Source organism: Molothrus aeneus, chromosome 13 (assembly GCF_037042795.1).
Source record: "Molothrus aeneus isolate 106 chromosome 13, BPBGC_Maene_1.0, whole genome shotgun sequence".
NCBI classification, from domain to species: domain Eukaryota; kingdom Metazoa; phylum Chordata; class Aves; order Passeriformes; family Icteridae; genus Molothrus; species Molothrus aeneus.
Window position 1 is genome coordinate 12,105,162 of NC_089658.1, and position 19,639 is coordinate 12,124,800.

Below are 19,639 nucleotides of genomic sequence, written 5' to 3' on the forward strand. Positions count from 1 at the left end.
TGATGGTTTTGCACCCATATGTTGCCAGGTACTTGACAGGCCTAGAAATCAAGTCTGCCCCCTCATTTTCCCCTTTGCTCTTTTCAGATTCCCACTCATTTCACAAGATGCTCTCTCGGACAAAAGGCCCACTCAACTCACAAGTCACAGAAGTACTTTTTAGGTGTTTAAATTTTTTTTTAGCTTTCCCTAGCTTTTAGAGACCTCCTGAGTGTGACTCACCAAAGGCCTCCAACACACAGCAGCTTTTCTCTGTTACCTAAGTTGTTCTTACATTATGTTCCTAACAAGAACCTAAGCTCGCCTCTCAAAAGCAAAACGTCACCTCAAATTCCCTCACAGGAGCCTCGGAGTGTGGATGCCACTGATGCAAGCTAGCATTGCTTGTCTTTGTAATGTAGAAATCTGTAGAAATTCCTCCCTGGCTACATACTGCCCAGCACAGAAACCAAGGCTGGGCTGCAAGACTATGCTCTCATATTAAAAAGAAAACAACAAGGAGAAATGAGGACAAGGTGTAGAGGAGGTTGTGCATATGGCAGGAAGAATTGAGAGTGGATTGGCATATCTCTGATAAGAAGGACAGATGAATTTGTCTTTTTCTGCAGTAATGTCATTCTTGCATGAGAGAGATGCCCCATTTTCTCAGGCCACCCTCTGGAGAGAAACCAAACTCTCAGGGCTGGAAGAGACTGAGCCAAAATCCTGCGGGTGCTTTAGATATTTGAGAACAATTCACCAGAAAAATGGAGAGTGCCCCAAATGAACTGGAATTCCTCAAGTGGAGCAGAGTTGCCATGGCAGCTACCAGGGTCTGTGCCACAGGATGAGGCCAAGACAAAGGGAACAGCTAAACTAATAGCAAGCAGCTAATTCTCCTTCCTGAGTTACCCTGAATGCTCTTTAGCCTCTGAATCTGGCCCACATCTCTCCCAGCTGTATTCCTACCCAGGATTTTTCACACAATTCTCTGCTCTCACCTTTGGTATAACTCCACTGGTCAATGATGTCCCTTTCCCCAGCAGGACCAGTATTTCCAACATTTCTGCCTCTTCAATGAATCCCTCTGTAAGAACTGCATCATCCCATGCTTCAAATCACTTGCATGAATTGGTGAAGCCAGGCTTCCTCTCCCAACTTTTGGGGTTTTAATGGAATTTTTAATAGCAGCACTCTCCCTGTGTCAGCCCATGTTCTTACAGAACAAGATCAGGTATCAACATAAGGCAAATGTCTGGCAGGCAGCACACAGGCTTGTCAATATTGGTTTTGGACAAGGTACCTCATCCCTGACTGGGAACCATCCTTTATCATTCAGAGGAGACCTTGAGCACAGATCCCATGAGAAATTCAGAGAGGCAAAATGTCCCAAAAAAAGCACAGCCTGTAAATTGATAAGAATGAAAGGAGAAATGGCATTTCCAAGAACATAACCTCCCAGCTACCTCACAGCTTGTGACACCCTTAACCCTAACCCCTCCCCACAAACAGCTGAGAGCTGCCTGAAAAAGAGCCAGTAAGGCAGCCAAAAAGCAAGATGTTCTTGCTTGGAAAAACATATTCTGGTGTTTAGGGTTGGAGTCTTGCTACCTTCTAATGGACCCCTCTTTTATGGCCTCAGCTGTTGACTCCACTGTTCAAGCAAACAGAGAAGGATGAACAGGAATAGCAGAGCAGTCCTAGCAACAGGAGGACAGAATATCAAGTATATATTGCAGTTACAATGTCTTCACCTGAAAAAGCCAATCCAGACATAAGAAACCAACAGCGAGGTCACCTTCCAACACCCCTGCAGTCAAACCCTGTGGGTTGTTTCCTCCCTGCACTGCATGACACTTGCACATTGATTTATTTAAAACAAATGTAAAAATTCCTCTTTTTCAGTGAGGAGAGTTAAGAACAATAAACAATCAATGAGCTCTTCCACAAGCCATGGCATTGGCTGGTTTCCTACAAATATATTTCATATGATGCCTTCAGCTGCCAGTCTTAGTGGTTTCTGTCTGTTAGGGCAACAGGCAGCACAGGCTGGGGCTACTTTGGGACAGCTCCATCTGTCTGACTGACAATTTGGCTGTTACCTCTTACAACAGGGCTGGGAAATCCTTTGCTGAGGGCACCAGTAAGGACTTTGTCCTCACAGTAATTTCCAAGGAATATATTTCCAACAAATTGTTCCTGAGACTCCTAGCAACCTTAGAAGAACTTGCTGAAAATTTTAAAAGTTGTGGGAAAAAGAGGAAGGACTTCTCACAACCAGGTAGCATGGCTGGAGATGCCTCAACTGACCAGAGAACAATTATATTGCTGGCAGCATATGACTCTGAAAACATTGATACAGAAGCTGGTGATTTGATAAAAAACTGCAGCCTATCTCATGACTATTTGGTAACTTTCCTGTCCCTTTTTAAAGAAATGAATTTACCTATGCTGTTTAGGAAGGAAAATAAACACTTAGAAATGGAATGTTCTGCTCAGTATATTTAACATCTAGGAGCACTGCCTAAGTTGTCCCTGTGAAATGAAAAGAGAATCAAAACCAGGCAGCTCTGGTGACACTAAAGTCATCCTTCCCTCTCTGAATTTACTCCCTCATCTTTAGGAGAAACACCAACTAATGACAAAAGCTAGGAAATGTCCCAAAGACTGATGCTGCTTAGAAAATTCTCTGCCATGCAGCAATTTCTCTTCATTCTCTTGAAGCTGTGCTCTACACCATGTAACCAAGCTTATCACAGTATTATAAATTAAACATCAGGGACATTCACTTACAAGCAGTTATTCCAGCAAACATCTCAGCAAATCTAGGATCTCTCTCTTGGGAGAAGATAGCATCAGGCTTTTCCACAGACTTTCCACCCTCATGAACATTAGCTGGTATACTTGGAACAGGCACCTGTTGAGATACAGAGAGGAAGGTGATTCCCTCTACTGTATTTGACAAAACAGAATTCAGGGACAGTCACAATGTACTTTTAGTTTTGCTGAAATGTGCTGTTGTTTTACATCTTAAATGATCAGAGGCACAAAAAGAAAAATCTGAGAAATTTCACCTGAGATAAGTCATAGGATGACAGCCCATCTCTTTGATGTACTTCGAGTTCTGCTTGCTGTTGCTGAAGTTGTCTGCAAGGGAGACAAAATTACTTTCTTACAAAAACCAATTAAGATACAAAAAGGAATAGTCATGGTCTCCTACTTTACACTCCCAGTGAAACGTGTCTCAGATAATTTACAAAATCCTTTCCTGTGAGATCCATCTGTTTTTACAGCTTTCTCATTGAGAAAACCTGCACCACAGGAATGCAACAGGGCACAGGAAGAGTTTTGCTGTGATAGCACTGAAGTGTAGGTGGGTAAGTAATGGAGGATGGAAAAAAATCTCCTTCTAAAGGATTTAAAAATTCACTATTCTTAATTCATTGATGAAGTAAGATGATGAACACATGAAGACCTCCTCTCTGATTCTACTGAAGGAAACATTAAGCTTGCTCTCCAGGAAGATGCTTAATGACAGAACACCTCAGCAGCTGGGAAGTTATCCAGATGTTCTGCACCTCTCATTATCAGTTGCTTTCTGTTGCTTGGTCACAACAAGCAAGAATACTTCTAGCCTGGAGATGCACAGGTAGAACACTCATCTTTGTGAGGCTCTTGGCTCAGTTAGCAAAGATATGAAACCCAAAATTATGCTAGAGCTCAGAGATTACAACAGGAATGGACTTAAACTGACAAAATACTTGGATTTGATACTTGTAAATGATCCTTGAAAGTGCTTACAGTTCGTGTATGTTTCTGGCTTCCTTCTGAAGGAAAAAACGCCCAAAACCCAAAAAAGGAATTACACACCATGCATGTCTTTCCCCAGAGAGATGATGCTTGGGCAGGCAGGAATAGATGAGATTTGGCAAAACAGCAAAATCATGGATTTGAAATTCTGGAAAATTACAATGTATTTTTAGCCACAGGTTAAAATTTTAGCTTTTCATCGAAATCTTCTTTTAAATTTTGAAATAGATTCAAATGCCAAGGGACTGATAGACAAACTTGCAGACAAAGTCAAATGACAAATTAGACACAAACTGGTGGAAATGTGAGGAATCACTCAAACAAGCCACTGAAGTAAATGACACGTTTTGCTATCCCTTGAAGCTTTTCCAGGAGACACTTTGGTCAGTTTTTATGCTCCATGGCAAAAATCTGAGTCCTGCAACAAACAGCAGGTCAGAGTAAGTGGCCAAAAGCCTTCTGCAAGCCTTATAGTGTGAGAACACATAATACAGGGAATGACTTTGTCCTAGCAGTAACATGCAAAAAAAGGCAGTCCTCCAAACCATTAGAGGATTTTCCCTATTATTTTAGCAAACAGAAAATTCCTAAAAATTACCTCTGGAATGCAAAGGCATTCTTTGCTCACAAGCAGAAAATGCAAACTTCTCCAACAGAACTACGGGAGGCAATTGAATCGTGGGGAATCTATGGGGAAGTTTCTAAAAACCACCCCATGGACAATAAACACCCATTAAACCCCGTCGTTAACGTGAAAGCTAATTACACTCTTTCATTTGTTTTTATTACCACCAACTCAGTGCATGTGTCAATAAACAGCACATTAGGCTCTCCTCTGTTCCTTATAAAGAATGTTTTCTTGATTCAGCCATATACATACAAATGAGCCAAACCAAACAGCACGCTCACTCGTTATTTGTTTTGTAGGCACTTCTCTAACTTAGTGCTCCTTCTCCCCTCTCTATCTTTCATCTCTAATACTCATTAAGCTGCACTACAATATAAACACCACATTGTGCTAACAGCACTGAACTTTGGGAACAACCTCCCAAAATCCATTTCCTATAAAAACCAAATAGTTGGGTGTATCTTTACTGAACCCCGTGCAAGCTATGCTGCACTTAATTAAGACTGAAATGCAAAGCCAGGGTAGCATCTTCTGCTGTTGTTGGCTGCTACTGCATAAATAGTTTAAATGGTGCTTGAAACCTGAAAGAAAATGTGCAGCAATTAATGGAGCAGTCAACCAGGGAGAGCTCAGTGCTGCTGCTGTGGCTGCTTCAGACCCTGCCATGCCCTCTGACAGCCAACACAGGCAGGTCCCTTCAGCCACCCGACTGCTGGACAGTAAAAATGAAACACAACAAGGGGTTATCATCAGTTTGGGCAAAATTCAAAGCTACCCTCTAACTTTGAACCCAAAATTTGTCCTAGGTTTCACTTTCAACCTCAGGGGTTCCAAGGAGTAAATGAACAATTTCTTGGCTCTACAGTTTACCCCACACAGCAAGTGAGGCATTGACTAGGTCAGCAGAGGATTCTGTCTGTACTGACCCACAGGTTCAGTATGAAACTGGGAAAGCCCTTGGCTTGGACAAGAATGGTTCAGCAAATCTGAAGGCTTTGATAGTTACTTCAAATTTACTTTAGTAAATACACATGGAGGAAAAAGGAAGAGACAGTGTGGAAGTTCTCTTGACATTCAAGAGGATGTTAAGCTCTCTCTATGAAAACTTAAGTCACTGGTGCCCTTTCCAGGCATCAGAGCAAACAAAAAAGATTTGAACTTTACAATTAACAGGCTCTTTGGTGGGAGAGAAACAGGAATCCTGCATCCCTACCAAGCTATTTTTATGTAATACAGGCACATGTGTTTCCCGTGTCTGGTTTGGACAAAAGCAGAGTAGTAAAAGCCTTGGGGCTGTGGTTGTAAAATCCTCTTTCAGAAATTCTCAGAATCTCCCTCTTTTAGCCTAGAGCTTCAACTCAGCCCTGGGAAAGGGTCTAACAGCAGTGTCAGACAGACCACAGATGACACGAGAGCACGAGAAAGTTTTTACCACCGCTACCACCAACTGCAATTTTATCAGCATAGTTGATCTCTTTAGGGTTTTGGCCCAGGAGAAGCCAGAGCAGAAAGCATCTCTCCCACAGGCTGATGCTTCCAGCAGTGACCTGGGCCAGCTCACTCCAACACAACAAATCCCGAGACTCAGGGCAACCACAGGACTCATAAATTCACACAGTGCAGCACAGGACTTGTGGCTTCCAAAAATGAAACATCAGATATTCCACACTGGCCATAAAAATACATCTCTTCTCTTCTTTATTTTGATGTATATACATACCAATATATATACATGTAAGACCTTTATATAACCTGTAATCACAACATTATTTTATTCAAACACTGCTCTATCTGTATAATAAATAAATACTGATAGCAATTTTTTTTTCTCTTGGAAATCAAACAGTCCCAACTACACAGGAAGATGTGGTCAAACAGGGGACTCTTCTTCACAGCCCAACACAGCACAAATGTGAAATGTTAAATGCTTCATTTCTCCAGGAAGTTTCTCTTGGATGACTACACCCAAGTGAAACTGAGAGAAGTTTTCTTTTCTTTTTTTTTTTTTGCAAAGAACTAAGTGAACATTTGAACCTAATTATTTCCTTATCCTTCTGTACCAAAAGCAAGTTTGGACATTTCACTGTGTGAAGCTCCAAAGGAGTATCTTTATTTTAAAAAAGGGAAAAAAATAAAAAAAGAAAGAAAAAAGAAACAGAACAACCAAACCAAGCCAACAAATAACAGTAAAAATCAATGAATCCCTGCACAACTGGAATCATCACTGCCCTCTACAGTCTTTTGGGAAAATGTTGTTCACTGACCATCCTGAGCTATTCCATTAACAGACACACAGATCAGCTAAGAACTGATTTAAACCCCCTTTTTTGGCTACATTGTCCTTATGATTTTATGCTGAATTTTTAACCACTTCAAGTCAGTTTTTTATGGGGCTGCCTAGGTTACCACAGTGATAGGCATATCAAATCTGTCTCTGTGCCTTCAGCTGGGCAGAGCAAGGCATCCCTGCCTGGTCTCCATGGGAAGCACCTTCCAGGACCCAGAGCACCTTCCAGGATCATGCAAGGATGGCCACACACAGCAGGGCTGGTGCCAAACCACCAGTCCCAGCAGCAGCTTAATGAGCAGCTGGAAATCACCAGCTACACCATGACGTACAACTCTTCAGGGCAGCTGGAAATCAGAAGTCAAAACATGACCCCAAATGTAGGGGGGAAAAAAAAGCCAGAAACAGGCAGGAACTGCTGTACTTTACAGTAAGTCCTCTTTGGAAATCTGAGAACTGGGAGAGAATAAGGGGAAAACCAAAACCAGTCTGAATAATACATTCTTCCTACTATTCAAAAGCAGGAGTATAATGGGCTGTATCTTGCCCATTTCAGAACATTTTCAACATGACAGGAAAGAGGGAACATCCTCTGTCAAAGTAGCAGCAGGCAACTTCCATATTAGGTCAGCATTTCTGGGTTGTTATTCAAACCTAGCAAGAGAGATGGAAGCAGAGCCAGGAGCTGGCACAGTGCTATTCATCACAGGGAGGGCCGTGGCGCCAAGCTGAACTGTACAGTGCAGGCTCAGAAAAAAGCCTTCCCAGAGTCAACGCAACACAAGCCTCCAGCCCCACTTTTTCATCCGTGGCCTCTTAGGAATAAAGCACAATTAAGCCAGCCTGGGACAAACCTCAGAAGGTGTTTTTTACTGTGCAGGCCTGTTTTCACATATACAAATGTTTTGAAAAAGTATTATGGGACAGCAGAAATGTGGAAATAGCTATTTTGATGCACAGTGCAGACAAGCTGTCTGATTTCAAGACACATCTGCCTGTTTTCAATGAGCTTAACTATTCAATTTAAGCCCAACTTTTTTGGGTATGCAGAAAAACAAAAAGAGGAAAACAATTGTGATGCTGGGTTTCATGTAAGTGAATGCACAGCCCTTCCAGTCCAGGAATGTGCCAAGGCCAAAGAAGCAAGACAAGGAATGCCCAGAGGCACTTGCAAACTCCAGTGTCAAAGCCCCAGGGTTTTGCAGTGGAGCTCTCAGCAGGCACCTCCAGCAGCAGACTGCTCGTTCAGCATTTCTGATATATGGTCTAAGGCTGAGATCTCAAACTCAGTAATTTCCTCCCAGCTAAAGACTTGGCAAAAAAAATCTCTGGTCAGACCAGAAGCAGATTGAGTTTTAAGAATAGATTAAGTTTATATTGGAAAGAAGAAACATTTATTAAAAAAACCTCACAATATAAAGCAATCAAGGCCAGATTAGGTTCTGCAGTTACTGGCTGAGAACTCAGCAGGCTCCAAAAGCATCTCTGTTCAGTCCACAGAGACCAACCTCCACCATACTCTGAGTGTGACCTCCTCCCAAGAGGCCACGAAATGAAAGATTTTTGAAAATATTAATTCCAAGACAGGATGATTTCATTTTCCTCTTAAGATAAGGAGTTGGATCACCCCCATACTTGGGGATATTCCATCAAATCTAAACTATCAGGAACCCTTCCCAATCAAACCTACTAGGAAATAATTCTGCCAGCTTCATTAGGTCGTAAAATAGACACAGCTGAAGCAGAAGAGCCCAGAAGTACAGGATGGTATGAACATGGACATGGAATTTTCTCTTGGCTCAGGAGTCAGGCTAACCTTCCTCTAGTATCAGGACAGCTGTTGTGCTGCTGGAAGCTCTGCATTAGTTCAAGGCAGCCTGGACTGAGATCAATGGCCTTGTCTAATGACATAACAGATAAGTGACGTTTCCCCCCAGTGCAGCCAGGCCCTGGAAGCATCACAGGATAATGACACAGAGAAACAGCTACACTGGGAGATCTCCTGATGCAGCAAAACCCTGTTACAGCCTGCACTGTTAGAGAGAAACAAAAAGTATCTGTTAAAAAACTGGGATGTGCTTTACAGCAAAAAAGAATGGTTACAATTCCTTCAAATCCATGGAGGGGAGCACCCAGAAAGGCACATACTTGACATTAGTGTTGGTGCAGATGATGTATTCAATCTCATCAGAATAAGGGTTCTGAAACGTGAAGCTGCTGGTTCTGATCAGCATCCACTCCCGGTTCTTGGTGCGGAACCGATACATCACAGACAGGACCTGACCTTTCAGCTTCACAACCTGCAAAGCCATTTGGAAAGGTTAGTAACAGGAGATTGCTATCTGCTGTGCAAATGAACAGTCAACAGCAGCAACTGGTGCATTTTAAACTTGAATTCCAGAAAGCTACAGGGACAGCAGAGGAATTTTTAATTTGGAGAGAATACACAAAATCCTATCCATGTTTACAGCTATCTCCTTCAGGATGAAATCCTCATGCTTTGTCACATAAAATGCCAATTTCCAGCCTGCTCAGAAAAAGAATACAAACTCAGGACAATCATCAGGTTGTGCTGTTATCCCAACACAGAAACTTTAAGAATGCTTTAATGCAAAACACTTATCGAGAGATTGACAGAAATCAAACTGAGGATCTTTAAATGTTTATCTGTAAACTATAAACCAATCACTGCAGCTAAACAAAAGCCTACAAGAAAAGCCGTTTTGAGGTTGACTGCTTTTCTGCTTGGACACCCAGCTATACAATTAATAGATGTGATAAATCAGCAGCAAAATTTAGGACAATGCCTAAACACAGTGGTGTTTATTTTTTCTTTTTCTAGAAAACACCATGGATTGGTTCCCCCACCACCCCAAACATTATAAGACTCTCTAGGATGGCAAATTGCTAACAAGAATCACTTGCTTCTGGCTTAAAAGAGTGAGCCAGAGTTTGAATGGAGAGAACACTTAGAAGCCACTGTCAATTTTAACAGTATAAATTCCTTGCTTGCACAGGCTATGTGTTTGTATGAATTCAGATGTCTGGGTTTGGTAACTGAAGTTTTTTTCAAGTCAACAGTTGGGCACCAAGTGAGGATTAAGAAGCAGCCAACTAAAGTACATTCAAAGCAATCTTCTCACGTTGGCCCTGCAACTGCATTTCACAGGTTATCCAACAATCTGGGGTTAAGCCAGAAGAAAACTTCCACGGTTTCAAATCATTCAGCTGGCACTTACCTGGCCTATCTCTGTTTATATTTTACAGCTTTTCCAGCAGGCTATCTCAGGGTTGCCTCGAGGAAGGAAAGGGAAGGTCTATTGCAAATAAATGCCACATCTTGTGGATTCTTAATCATTAACATCTGGAATTTACTTTTTATTAGCTATCTGCAGCCTGTATTCTCTAAAAGTAGAAGTCCCACTATTTACCCTCTGTCTTCATTGACAAGCAATTAGATTAAGAAAAATGTTCCAATCCTGCTTTTTTCAGAGGTTTGCACTTCAAATTAATCAACTGGATATGGGACTAAATGGAAAGAATGCAAATAGAAGACACAACAAGCTTTAGCAAAGCCTAGGAAAGCTCAAAATCATATTGAAGTAAATGACTTTTGGTTGATTTTGTTGGGGTTTTTTTAAATGCTTTTACAGGGTTTTTCTGAGCTCACTGAGCAACATTCTTTTATCAGTAACTTTCTACTACCACACCCAGGGCAGAAACCACAGAGCTGGTGTAGAGTGTGCAATCTGAATAGTATTCTACTGGGTATCCAACAGCTGTATACTGGACCCTTTGATATTAACCTGTATTTGTTTGTCTTAGTCTTGAGACTATCTTATTCTGGCCTGATTTTTCCCACCCTGATGAATGAATTTATCTTCCCAAGGAAGTAAAGCTCTGAGATAGATACTGGCAATTGACCAAAAATTGCAAAACCCACCCTCCCTCCCTCCTCTGCTATGCACCAGCCTGGTTCTGATACTGTCAGCAAAAAAGAAGTGTCAAGCTTTCAGGTTTTAAGAAAAAAAGAAAAAAGGGTTCATCTGGAATCACAGTTACCTTTTTAATTAAGAGATTTCTAACAATAATAAAACAATATAAATATAACAAAAATAAAACAAATGGCAGTGATCTATTACCCTGAAACCCTGATTAAGCAAACAGTAATTCTGTAATAATATATAAAGCAGAGAGATTGCTGGTGGGAAAATCCTGAACTGTCTTAATGCAGAGCACACAAACAAACCAGCACAAAAAATTTCAAAGCTAATGATTAAATTTTCTTTCTTATGTTCTTCGGAAATAAAAACCACCTGGTGCAAAGCTTAACTGTTTACTTCAGTCTTTTATTCCATGATGGGAATGACAGCCCCAATCACACTGCTACTGTACTGAACAAAAATACACCCAAGAAGGCATTGCTAAGGAAACACCACACTATTTTCATAGATTGGACATAGATTGAGTGAGCAGGAACTTTAATTTCTATTTGCATTTTTTCCTGCTGTCTTTCTGTATGACCTTAAGCAAACCATGTAGGTCCCTGATCCAGGAAATCAGTTCTGCACATGCCCAGCAGTGAGTGGTGACAGTGGAGTCCCCAGCAGCCGAGTTCAGGGACACAGAGGCAGCCTGCCACAGCCTGATCTCTGCAGCGAACACGGGGAGGACCAGGTCACCAACTGCAATGTTCATTAGCCAGCCCTGCTGAGACCCAGGCAATCACTGCATGGATTCCCTGCAGAGCATGTTTGACAGGCCATTATCCAGCAGCTCTCTGTCACTGTCCCTTGGACAGATGAGTGGAATCAATCATTTGGGCACCACTGAAAAACAGCATATGTGTTCTCACTGCTCCTGCGCTGCTGATGCCATCAGGCAGCCGTTCCGGGAGCTGAACCAGCCCAAAGCTGGAAGTTCCATGCAAAAGGAATTAGGGCCTCAGCCCTCCCAGCAAGTCCATCCATGCCAGCACCAAGGCAGCAGGAAGGTGGGGAGGAGGGCAGGCAGGAGAGAAGAGCTGACTCCTGGTGACAGACCCCTATCAAGAGGATTCAGCTGCAGCATCACATCCCCAGCCAAGCTGGGGCAGAGGAGATGTTCTGGATGTGGTGACCTGCTTAAAGCACTGAACTCTCACAGCCTGTGAATCAACATCTTGAATTTAAAAAGGCTGCTGTTTGCACTCAGCCTGTGCAAGGAACTGGAGGCACACTTGGCCATGGGGCTGATAGTCCCTGTTGAAGGGGGGATGGTGAGAAACAGCTCAGGAGGATGAATATTTGACACCATCTCCAACACTTCTGCAGAGACCATAACCTCAGTTTCACAATCTGTTCTAGGGACACAGCATTTAGTTGTTTTTTCCCCCAGAGGCTCTGCCTGTGCATGCCATGCCTGAACAAACAGTTGGCTATACAAATTATTTAGAAGTCACTTCATATCCACATTTCACAGCTGAAAATACATCTCAGCATCCAATGCAAGATGGATCAACACAACCTGGTTGAGCTATTGGCTGCTGTTAGAAAATCTGGAACCACTTAGATCAACTGAGCCTCAGCAATAGGTTAAACATCCTGTGCTGGTGCAGCAGGAAAGGCACTGAAAAGCCCAGCAGTAAGGAGGCAGCTTGGGGAAAGACCAAGCTGAAACAGCAAGCTCTGCAATGGAATAAATGTCACTGATTCAGCTGATGTAAATGTAGCCCATGGTAAAAATGAACCCAAACCAGTAACTCCTCCTGTATGTTGTATTTCTTTTGTTACTTCCCTGTACATTTCAATTTCTAATAGAGGAAAAAGGGCCAAATTACATGTTGATGTAAAGTGGTGTAACTCCATTAAAGTACATGAAAAAGCAAATCATCTATGCTAACAGAGAACTCAGTTACAAACAATCCAGCATCACAGAGGGGTGTAACTACTTCCAAATCAACAGCCCATCTTGGAAGGGACATCATTTTGGTTACCACTTAACATAGGGAAATCAACACAGGCATCTCCAAAACCATTCACCCTGTGCAGCAAAAAACCAAATATATAACTAGAAGATTTATTTCTGAACATACTGTCAACCCATGCTGCAGTTTAAGCTGCCATTTATTATGCAGCTTAACCAACTGATAACTGACCAACAAATTGTTTTGTATCTTGCCACTTCTTCTCCTGCATAAAAAAAATAAGATAAAAACTACTTCTGTAGACAAATAATAAAGTGTGGAACAAAAGGAGTAGGACACAGCACCTGTTGGAAACTCTCTCGCAAATGGCTTTGGTCTTCAGGATGGCAGAATTCTAAAATATCTTTCCCCAGAAGATCCTAGAATAAAACATAAAGCTATGTAAAAAACCCAAACTACAACACAAATCCACATGTAGACCTCCAAGTCATTTTTGCAAACACAAGATCTATCACATTTAACGAGATTACTCTGTTAATTAGGGATGAACCATATAAACAAGGTTTGTAGGCATAATGCCTCATGTTTTTACACAAAAGTTTAAGTTATTTTCTAATACCTGTGAAACGGTGTCTTGAAAAGACTGACATCTGCTACTACAGCTCATTTTATGGCATTGATTTTTGTAAAAACACTTATTATAAAGCAATTTAAAATAAAAAATATATGAATAAGCAAATGAACAAGGAGCTACTTTTGCCTCTAAATTGCAACTGCTGGGAGTTATCTGAGGAAGAGCTGTGGTTCATTTACTATTCTACTCAGTCCTGTACTAGCCTCCTGTTCAGAGGAGCAGATGTAGCCTAAAGGAAAATAGATGCTGTAAATTATGTTTGCTTACTGTTCAAGAGATTGGCAGAATCAAAGGTCTACAGGACTAAAACTCTCTCCAAGCACTGTTAACTTTCTATCACAGAAATGTCTTCATTGGAAAGCTGTGCAAAGTTCAGAGCACTCTGCTGTTAGAATTTTAATCAGATCTAAAGGTATAAACAGATACCCCACACAGAGGCGTGGACAGCAAAGAAAAACGAACAGCATTCAGTGCCCGATGTATGAATTATCAGCTACAAATACTTCATGTTTGCAAATGGCATCTTCTGCATTAGCTCCACCCATTCTCCACATTCCCAGTGGCCACAGACCTGGGGCTGGTAGCCAATGACACTGATGCACCTTGGGTCCACAAAGGTGATGACTCCATCGGAGTTGTGCCGGGACAGGAACTCCGTGGGGACCGACATGCCGTTCATGTCCATGCACACAGGAGAGCTGGTCACCTAGGGCCAAGAGAGCCACACCAGTCACCTAAAGCCACGTCTGACCCACAGCTAAAGGACAGAATCTGCTGGCAGACTGCTAGCAGCTGAAGGAAGTAAAATAAAACAACAGCACAGATAAATGGCAGAACAGCTTTATCCGGTTTGAAGGGCAAATATCTCACCCCATGGCATCTATTGAGGATTAACAGCACAGTAAAGAAATAAACACACCAGAGGTTCCCAGGAAGGGGGGATATACTGAGGATGAAAGTCCGGCTAGATTAATCTCACTTTGCAGCACATCAAGCATCACGGTTCCTATCTCTGTCAACCAAGAATGAATGACTTGCAGAGGCCAATGCAGTCCACTCATCTTAGGACAGGAAACCAACCCATTATCTAACCAACAGCACTGCTCAGAATAAACACTCCTGTTTCAGGTGACATGAACCTCACCTGAAACACCTACAGAACCTGAACTAAGTCCTCCAGACACTGAGGTAGGGGATATTAGACCAGCAAGTGGCTGCTCATAATGAAAAATACTGTTCTCTAAATACTTCTCAAATCTCACCAGAGAGAATTGTGTGTTTTCAGCTCTCTGCCTGAAATCTGTGCTATCAGGCCACTTCATATCCATTCCATTTTTCAGTCTGAAATCTGTGCTATCAGGCCACTTCATATCCATTCTTTCCCACTGGAGGCATAAAGGAGACCACTGATTTTTTTACAACTTCCAGAGCTATCTCTGCCAACAATGCAAAATGAGCAAAATCTCTTTTTTTGGCTAACTCAGAGCTGATTAGCCAGTTAACCGTGTGCAAGATTTCAACTTGCTGTTAGAGAACGAGAGTTTTTAATCTGTGCACCCTGACTCCTTTCTGACTTAACCCACCACAGAGCTTTCTCCTGCCTGCCCTCACATACCACAACAGCTCCTCTAACGCAGCAGATGTCTTGACATTACTTGGAAATAATTTTTCTTTGGAAGTTGTAACACATGAATCCCCATAACGTCCTTCTTTCCATTAATGGAATATATTACTCTTAATTATGAAAGCATGATTAACCTGAAACCCGTGCTTCAGTGCTTGTGTAGCTCTGCCATGGCCATGGAGAGCCACTCTGCCGATGTGCTAACACCTGCAGGCTGCTCAACTCAGGTAAGATGGGTCTGGCCCCGTGAAAAGGTCATTCCACCTTGTCAGGAGCAGTGATCCCCTCCTAGCAGATGGCAGTGAGTGCAGGGGATCATGCAAGAGGCTCAGATATGATCACCCATGGCAGAACTCCCAGACCAGGAAGATAAAAACTGTCCTCCCTGCTGTGGGGAAGGAGATTCAACACGGCTGCTTTATCTCAGAGCTCTGGACTCTGCTCAGAAATGCACTACAACAATTGCAACCATCTGCACAAAAAGGAAGAAAAATTTTATTTTCCCAGTTCCTTCAGCTCACATCTCATCTGAATGCCTAACACAATACACACTGAGAATAAAGCTATGATTTCTGGAGTGCCTCTTGACTGTGCTTTATCTTTACCATTTTCAGAATTACTCCTGCAATCACAGTTTTTCAAGTAGTTGATTAGTCAGAGAGTGAATGACTGGAAAAATGGCAGGGAGCATATCACTGGCTCTGGGGGTCACTTTAACCCAGCACCTGCAGCACCTGCACTGCCACATTTCTCACTACCTCCAACAGCCCAGCCCTACATACCCTGAAGAGTGGCAGGTCAGTGCACACTCATCTTCAGGAGCATCTCTGCTGCTGTTACTGGATTAAGTGCATATATGCATGAAAATCACAGTTTCATTTTGCTCTGCTGGCAGAAGTCACTGACTGCACAGACATCAAGGCACTTTATGAACTGGAGGCATGTTAAAAGTTACAGTCTAGTAGCAAAACAGAGTGCAGATCTTTTATAACCACACCAAAACAATGATCATGCTTTCAGAAATAGTTTGTATATGGAAAGACTGGCATTACCTGAAGCCTTCCTATTGCCACGAGGCAGTATTTACTACCTTGTCCCACATCAGCATCTTCTTCTGGTATAGTCATTCCTGGAGTAAACAATGACAAATACTGTTATAATTAGGAAATTGGGATAAACAGAGATGCTGCTGTCCTGGCTCCGTACTTTCATTTCCTTCTCTATGATTCAGTCATTGTTTCTTGGTTCAGATCAGCTGATGCTTCTCAGTTGTGCTCAATCCTATATACCTCACATGTATAAACAGCACCCATAGCAGCAATTCTGGCTGCTGAAGACAAAGCAGATACTAAAATTCCATTATACACCAAGATGGACAGTAACATTTCCATGAGTGCTGCTCCACCAGCATGTTATGGAACCATGGGGTCACTTAACATGGTCAGTGAAGGCACACTATGTTCAGTTTTCTTTGTGAATAATATTTTACAATGAGCCTTAAAAACAAGGCACAGCCTAAATTAATCACTAATTCTGTGCTCATATTGAACAGCTGGTTTTACTTTTTTCTATAATGGACTAAACCTGCGTGGTTACGTTGAAAGACTGAAAAAAATGCGGATGCTTTGCTAACACTGCTTGTTCCAGCTCTGTAACAGGAGTAACTACTATAAACACAGGAACAGCTTCAAAACATACATGTGTACTATTTTCCATCTCAGTGTTTCACAAATAGGAACATTCAGATTAGCACTGTTTACTTGCTTGCTGGCTAAGCCTTGAGCTAAGGCTATTTCCCAACCCCAGCACTGAGATACCAAGTTCGTATAAAACACTTGAAAAAACGTCTTCCAGGAGTGACACCACTGACCTATTTTAAGTGATCTGTAAACTCTTTCACAAGGATTTTCAAGGAATTCAGTTATAACAGGCAGTGAATCATTTAAGAGGCACTTCAAAGCATTAACAAAATTAATTGCAAAGCAGCTACCATTTCTGAAACAACTTTATTTTTAAATTTTATAATCCCCAGTGTAAGCCAATCTTTGGACAGTCCAGAGGATGACAGCACACCACTTTCGTAAATGGCACCTCTGAAAAATAACTAAAAATTCTGCTGAATGGAGTCATCCCTGAGAATGTTATTTTGTATCAAAACAGTTGAATCTTATCTGACAATCAGCTTCCAAACAGCATTTTACAGGTATTTTTTTTGTCTTCACTGAACTATACAATAAAATAAAGTACACCAAGTATGAAGGAAATTGCCCCATCCCTTTGTACAGTATACTGAAACTTGTTCTGCAATAATTTCACAATCTGGGGTGCACAACATTATTTGCAGCCCCCAACTGATAACTAGAATTTTATCAAGGGGAGCTTTACAAAGGAGGAGCATTATTATCTCATCTAACAAGTTCTGTTTTAGGGACATAACTCTAAGCATTCCAGTTGGATAACCTTAACCAAAAGATCCCTTTCAAATGGAGTTTTCCATTTGAGAAGGACACATTTAAAGTATATTCCCTTGACCTCAGAAGCTTTTTCCAATCATTTCCTTAGTGGCAGAGAGTATTGCAAAGGACAGCAAAGATACAGCTGGACAGCTTCCACTTTGCATAATCTTTTTTTTCTCTGTAGCTTTCAACAGTGATTTCCTTTTTAGGAACTTGGTCCATGCTTGCTACTGCTCAAATAAAATCAAAGTAACATAAACAACCTCCAAAATTAAACCTAGCTAAGAAACATTATTTCTGATGTCACTCTGTTGACAAAGGGAGGCTGTTGTTCTAATTTTCATCTTTTTCTTTTTCCCTTTTGCCCAAGATGGATTAGATTTTGGTCTGTATAGCAAAATGGGAAATGTCTTAGTTGGGTTATGCCACAAGACACTCTATGAATAAAAATCAATCTGCCTGGAATTAATCAATACATGACCCAGTGGATTGTTAACCCCTTCCCAAAGTGCCTAGAGGAAAAAAAATGACAAAAAGATTTTCAGCTTCTCTGCAATGTAGGTACTATTACTGGCAGCATTCCACAGAGAGAGAGAAATTATTTTCTTTATTCTTCAGCTGATATTTTCAAAGATTCAGCTCTGGGTATCTTTATTTGTAGATGAGATTTACTTTTGCTTTAGCACATTTCCTACTGAACACACTCCAGTATGGACAGGTAAATAAAGATGTGCACTGCACTTTCTACCACTTTGTCCAGCTCTTAACACAATGTAATATTGCTACTTAGCACCACCAAGTACCATCATTATCTCTAAAAAATATTGTAAGAGCTTGGAGGAAAGCAGCCATGAAACTGACCTTTAGGGGGCATCAACAAAATAAACATCCTTCAGTTGTTCACGTTCTTCATGTGTAATCCTCGGAGAGGGTTTATTTCTCAACACCAAATATACACCCCTCTCAAATAATAAATACAGTGCTGTGCTTGCCTGAGTTCACATCAACAACTGGCACAGCTAAGCTGCAACTGAGCATCACAAATAGAATGCTGTGCCATCAGAGGTTATATTTAATTTCCAAGTGTCCTCTACACCAGCAGTTTCCCACAGGGCAACAGCATGTGTTGGTGTGGACACAAAGAACTTTTTAGTTTTCCCAATGAGCTTCCAGTTGGCTCTAACAACAGAAAAGCATATTCTGCTTTCTTCTGCATATTCATTTTCTGTTTTCTTTCTCTACCCTTCTGCCCCACATCTTCTTTGAGACACAAAACAGTGTTGGTACATTTATTTCACTACAGTAAAAAAGACATTATTTATAATTCTTTAAAAAGATGGAAGTGCCCAGTGGTCACTAGCAATCCCCTGATAATGGCTGTCTTCATTAGATGCATTTCTGATAGTTACTTGCCAGGGAAGGAACTACACTGTGTGACTTTATCTCTCACAGAAAACAATGGAAAAAGGCTTTCACAAAAAAGGCTGTGGATAGCATACTAAGGATAAAAATCCCGTGAAAAATCCCAATAAAAATAAATTAACCACTCTTGAAAAAAATAAATAAAGCCTTAAAAAATGACAGCACTGCACGGAATATTCAAGCAACTATTTTGTTTTGTATTGGAAGAGGGAGTACTTTGCACAAATGTCCAGATTCTGGCCAAAACTTTAAAATAACCTAACAGCTTTGGCATGCTGTGGTTAAGATATTACCGTAAGTCTGACTTGGAAGACTAAAATGTTTCTTTTTTAACTAAAGAGAAAAAAAAGATTTCAACATTATCTGAATTTAACATTATTTTGTGACTCTTTATTTGAAGTTTCAAAACATGTATCTATCTCTTTGCTTCACTATGTGCTTTTGTGCAAGATCCTGGCTTTGATTTACAGAAAACTTCGAAATTCCTGACAGACTTTATCTTCTCTCTCTACCAAATCTTATGCCACAAAAAGAAAGCAAAACAAACCTATTAGGAAAATATCATAAGGACCACAGAAGACTCATTTCCTTCCAGGAATGAGATATTCAGAGGGGAAAAAAAGAGAAGAAAAGCAAATCTTGCTTAAGTTGAAAACAGGAAAAAAACCCAGGAGAAGGTCAGCACTTCTCAGTTTTATGACTGGCAATGAACCTGAAGCACTGTCTAGGCTGAGGATCACAAGTTCCATCTGAGCTGCTTTGCTGGGAACAGAGGGACAAAGGCTGGGATTGCTGCTCAGCCAGCTTCAAACCAGGGGTCCTTTTACCTCATTCCAAATAACCCAACCCCACACTCTCATTATTTAACCAAACATACACCACAAGTGCCTAGAA

The 19,639-nt window shown here is 41.3% G+C and overlaps 1 protein-coding gene across 4 annotated transcripts in view; it reads right to left on the bottom strand.

The window, feature by feature from the left end:
* Positions 1–19,639, bottom strand: part of ARNT2 (aryl hydrocarbon receptor nuclear translocator 2) — a 95,443-nt gene that overhangs the window by 15,325 nt on the left and 60,479 nt on the right. For all 4 annotated transcript variants that reach the window (XM_066559184.1, XM_066559182.1, XM_066559180.1 and 1 more), the window contains 6 exons: positions 15,920–15,996; positions 13,815–13,949; positions 12,954–13,028; positions 8,853–9,004; positions 3,054–3,126; positions 2,773–2,896 (listed from right to left, as the gene is read on the bottom strand). In XM_066559184.1, the coding sequence (XP_066415281.1) occupies positions 2,773–2,896; positions 3,054–3,126; positions 8,853–9,004; positions 12,954–13,028; positions 13,815–13,949; positions 15,920–15,996 (636 nt within the window). The remainder of the gene's footprint in view (positions 1–2,772; positions 2,897–3,053; positions 3,127–8,852; positions 9,005–12,953; positions 13,029–13,814; positions 13,950–15,919; positions 15,997–19,639) is intronic.